This window comes from Neophocaena asiaeorientalis, unplaced genomic scaffold, assembly GCF_003031525.2.
Source record: "Neophocaena asiaeorientalis asiaeorientalis breed wild unplaced genomic scaffold, Neophocaena_asiaeorientalis_V1.1 scaffold123, whole genome shotgun sequence".
NCBI classification, from domain to species: domain Eukaryota; kingdom Metazoa; phylum Chordata; class Mammalia; order Artiodactyla; family Phocoenidae; genus Neophocaena; species Neophocaena asiaeorientalis.
This window is the reverse complement of record NW_020173666.1, coordinates 14398721-14403922: the sequence shown is the minus strand read 5'-3', so window position 1 is coordinate 14403922 and position 5202 is coordinate 14398721. Positions and strand designations below refer to the sequence as shown.

The 5202-nt window shown below is 41.7% G+C and overlaps 1 protein-coding gene across 1 annotated transcript in view; it reads left to right on the top strand.

The window, feature by feature from the left end:
• The window catches only part of PRKN (parkin RBR E3 ubiquitin protein ligase), a 1231166-nt gene that overhangs the window by 1059066 nt on the left and 166898 nt on the right, over positions 1-5202 (top strand). The window contains exon 9 of the mRNA XM_024747998.1: positions 2445-2594. Coding sequence (XP_024603766.1) covers positions 2445-2594 — 150 coding nt within the window. The remainder of the gene's footprint in view (positions 1-2444; positions 2595-5202) is intronic.

The window sequence follows — 5202 nt, the reverse complement described above, 5'->3', positions numbered from 1 at the left end:
AAAAAAAAAAAAAAAAAAAAAAAAAAAGAATCGTAGATGTAACCCAGTGTCAATCTTTACTAATAACTTCCAGGATGCTGGTAATGATGAGACACAGACAAAATACAGGGAAACCCCACCTCATTTAACACAGCTATGCCTGTCCTTTCTCAGCATACTGGGATGTACTCTAGGCAAGAGTCAATACATGAGGTCTCTGGGAAGTTCATGGAATGATCACTAACATGAAATCTCTCAGTTATATAAACTGTCTCATCATTCGTCACTTGATAAAATGTCTTCATTATCCCTTAATAATTGCACAGCTTATGACATTTTCAGAGAGCCTTACCTCATAAATTCATATATTCTAGTTTACTGTAAGCAAACTTAGACCAAGTGTTTCCTGCTGAATGCATTCCATAGATAAGAACTCTTTTCTAGTAAATGCCATTGTATATAAGTACCATTAGCGTATTTACAAGGGGATTTGACCAACGCATCTTTCTTTTTTGGCTTGGGTCAGAAATAAGAGAAAATGGAGAGTAGGCCTGATGCTAACCCTTTCCTTTCCAGCTCTATGTGCACCTATGACTTCAAAATTGGTGTCCACAACCCGCAACTTTCTCCTAAATTCCAAAGCCATACATTCAACTAGCCACTCACCGTTTTGACTTAGTTGTGTAGGAGGTTTTCAAAATGAATATGAGCACAATAGAAATAATGATTCGTTTTCTCAACTCCCTAAACACACAGACTCACACCTTTCTTCTTCCAAGTCTCCCCATCTCAGTAATAGTCTCTCCTGCCCTCTGTCTTCTCAGCGAAAAACATTACTTCCCGCTTGATTTCCTTTCCTCTCACACCATGTATCCAACCTGCCTAAAAAAATTTTCCATTTCTACCTTCAAAATATATCCAGAACTCAACCACTGCTCCATCCCTACCTCAATCACTGCTTTCCTGATTCAAGCCAACACCCTCTCCGTGGACCTTGCTGAAATAACCTCTGACCTGCTTCTCTGCTTCCTGCTTCCATCCTTGTCCCCACGAGTCTATTCTGAACATATCAGCCAGATGGCTGTCTTTAAGAGATTAGTCATATTGTGTCGTCCACAGCTTGAAAGTCCCCGGTGGTTCCCAAATCTCTCAGAATAACAGCCAGAGTTCTTACAAAGGCCTTCAGGGATCTATACATCCTGGATCCCCATTAACTCTCTGACTTCATCTACTATTACCCACCCCCCCCCCACACACACACACACACGCCCATTCACTTTACCTCAGACACACTGGCCTCTTAGCAGTACCTCAAACAAAACAAGCCCATGCAGCCTCTGGACCTTTATAATGCTCCATATTCAGCCAGGAAAGCTCATTCCCCCAGGTGGCACATGGCTTGCTTTTCTAATCTCCTTCAGATGTTGGCTTAAATGCACCTTCTTCATAAGACATTCCCTATTCCCTGATCACCTCTTTAAAATTGTAATTCCCATCTTCCCCAGGATCTATCTCTTCCTAGTTTTTTATTCTCCTCCCCACTCATCACCATCTGAAATACTATACAGTTTAACCTTTCAGTATTTACTGTTCTAGTCTTATGGATGAGAGCAGAGATGTCTGTTTTGTTTAGGGCTGTATTCCCAACACCCACAGTAGTGTCCGGCACATAGTAGGCGCTCAGTAAATGTTGCTTGAATTAATTAATTGTCAGATCCATTTGAGTTGATCTGAGTTTAGAAGAGAATATGATCAAATAATGCAAGGAGAACAGTAACTTAGGGCTGCGACAAGGAAGACTCTGGGCAGCGTGCTGTGCAATTTGAGGTTTATTCTGCAAGCTGGGGAAACAGTTAAAGGGAATTGAGCCAAGCAACAGCACAGAGAAATGACGTCAGGGATAAAAGAAATCATGCTTTAAGAATAAGAATAGTGATGAAAGGAAAATTTTATTCTTTAACAGAAAAACAGTAGTCTGTATGCTCATTGATACCGTGTGGGCTGCTAACAATTACCAGGGGTGGAACATTGGGACCTATTTTCAAAACAGTTTTAAAAATTCGATAGGCTCCTGAATAGAGGCATGAAAATATACTCTTTGATGAGATTGATAGTGATGCGTTTTGAATGTCCATAACTTAAAGTATAGATATGTTCCCTAAAATTTGTATGAAAAAGTCTACTAAATGCAATTGGTAGTAGTATTTTAAAAGATCAAACTTGGAAAAATCTATTTTTTGAGGGTAAATTCTAGAAATTCGAAGAACACAGGCCTCACTTATCTGTTTTGTCAGCTGGAACTGGGAGACTTTCTCTAGATTGTACCACACCTTACCCCGCACCCCCGTTTTTACAGAAACAGACTAACAAGAAAACCCCCGAACCACCAACTATTAACATTTCGGTAAAACAGCACATCTTGGTGTCTGTATTATCACTTTGAAAAACTCATTTTCTCTTTGCAGTACAACCGGTACCAGCAATATGGTGCCGAAGAGTGCGTGCTACAGATGGGGGGCGTGCTGTGCCCCAGCCCGGGCTGCGGAGCAGGGCTGCTTCCTGAGCCCAGCCAGAGGAAGGTCACCTGCGAAGGGGGCAGCGGCCTGGGCTGCGGGGTGAGTACCAGCCACACTCCTGGCTCTTGACCGTGTATTTGTTTGCTTTGGCAAATTGGCTAGGATTGCTTTATTTTCATTTTCCATTTAGACTCAGACATCTTTGATATATAAAATAGATTTTTAAATTCTTAACAGGATACCATATATAGATATAGAAGGGGAGGTAAGATTTTCTGCTTTAATTGCTATCCAAGTGTTTAAGACGTGAATTACTTGGTCAGCCTTTTAAACTTTTCTTCCAGTGCTCAGCTAATTCAGAGCAAAAATGTGTGATTTCTTAATTCAGGCATTAAGTAGACAGGAGTGGAGGAGAAAGAGAATTCCTCATCTTAGCGTGATGTCTTAGTAACATTGTTTGCCTAAGTATTTCAAGAAATAAAATGAAGGTTAATACGGAAAACTTGAAATGTTATTGTGTAGTAAAAATCATTTTAAATCGAGATGAGCAAAACTTAATGGTGCCTCTTAGGGAAGCAGAATAAGAAACATGGAAAGTGTTTGTTCTAAGAGGTCAAACCAATATGACCTAGACAGCTTCTTGAATGGATCTGTGGCTGCGAGCTGACGGCGAAGGGGTGAGGGAAACATAAATCAAATGCAAGTAGGCTGACTAAATTATAGGTTGAAATGACAAATGGATAATAATCCTGATATTAAATTTCATGCAGGCCAGAAAAAGAAGTGTATGTGCTTATAAAAAGGTTATTGAATTGTGATGGGAAAGCATTTCTTTTAAAATTGCAACTTCATGATGAGTTTTGTGGACGGAGGGGTATGGACGGCAGAGGGGTATTACCCAAGCCTGATTTGGGGCTGAGCATTGTGATTTACCTGTGCATAAACTGGCATCTGTCGCCCTCCATAAAGCTCCGTATCGGTCATGGAGTGCAGCTTAACGAGCCCTGGGCCGAGTGATAAAGCAGGGTACGTGGAAGGTGAGAAATAAAGAGACACCGCGATGCGTAAGCAGAAGGAAATACCTGTGGATTAATAATGGTGATTGCATTAGGATGAAAGCTCAAGTCATGTCTGCTAGCCTTAGAAATTATGGAAATCAAACTCCACTTCCCAGCTTTAGTCGTCATTTACTGTATAATCTGCACCGATTGCACGTGGCCTCAGCAAGCTGCCAAATTCTGGGATCAGAATTTCTAGCAAATGTTTTCTTTTAAAATGAGTTACAGTAGCTTTTAACTAATGGCTCAATTATATGCTTCAACCTGCTAACAGCTCCTGTTCTTCCATCCTCTAAAGCTGGGGGTTCCTTTGGCCCATCTTCTGCATTCAGTTCTTCATCCTGCTCTAAGAATTTGGAAGGTTTATGTAATTTAAGATTTGAACATCTTTTGCTTCCCTTTTTTACACAATGTGACATTATAAGTAACACACATATTTGAACTCCAAATCATGGAAAATTACCTTGGAAGTAAATTGAATTGCTTTAAGATCTTTGGGTTAAGAGAGTTTGGGGGGCAAGTCCTTACCTAAAGGAGAATGGTTATCTTCAGGATGCTTCTTTGGAAGTTCTAGGCAATGTGTTTTATTTTTATTTATTCTGTTTTGTTACTGCGAGGGTGGTAGGGGATGCTTGTTGTTTCATATATTACTTATCTATTGCTGCATAACAAATAAGCCCAAATTTGAACCTTTTAATTAATAAACATTTTTATCTCACAGATTCTGAGGGTCAGGAATCCCTGAGTAGCTTAGCTGGGTGGTTCTGGCTGAGAGTCCCATGAGGTTGGAGTCAAGCTCGGCTGTAGTTAACCCAAGGCTTGACTGGGGCTGGAAGATCCACTTCCAAGATGGCTCGACCACATGACTCTTGGCCAGAAATACCTCAGTTCCTCACTGGCTAGTGGCCCTCACCACGTGGCTCTCTTCTTAGGCTACTTGTCCTCAGAATGGTAGTTAACTTACCTGGAGCAACTGATCCAACAGACAGAGCAAAGATAAAGCCACAGTGACCTGCTCTCCAAGTCTGTACACCATCACTTCTGATTTATTCCATTGGTCAGCACTGAGTACTAGGTCCAGCACGCCCCTCAAAGGGAAGGAAATTAGGCTCCGTCTTAAAGGAAAGGGTGTCAAGGAATACATGGACATATTTTGATCCACCACTGTTTGTAATTTGAAGAAGTTGAAAAAAGAACAAAGAGAAATGATTTTCTAAACTATGCACTTAACTTGATGCTTTCTTTTCCCTCCCTGCCTTTTATGCCCCAATCCCGGTAAGCTTTTTTAGACTGATACAAATTCCCATTGCTTTGCCTTCTCAAAAGACATAAGTTGACCTCATCATTGCTCTTTTTCTTCAAATCCTCAACTTTCACAAAAGGATGTTAACCCAACTTACATGCCTTTGGGATTCTTGTAGTGGTGAAAAAGGAGATTGGGGGCTTCCCTGGTGGTGCAGTGGTTGAGAGTCCGCCTGCCGATGCAGGGGACACAGGTTCGTGCCCCGGTCCGGGAAGATCCCACATGCCGCGGAGCGGCTGGGCCCGTGAGCCATGGCCGCTGAGCCTGTGCGTCCGGAGCCTGTGCTCCGCAACGGGAAAGGCCACGGCAGTGAGAGGTCTGCGTACCGCAAAAAAAAAAAAAAAAA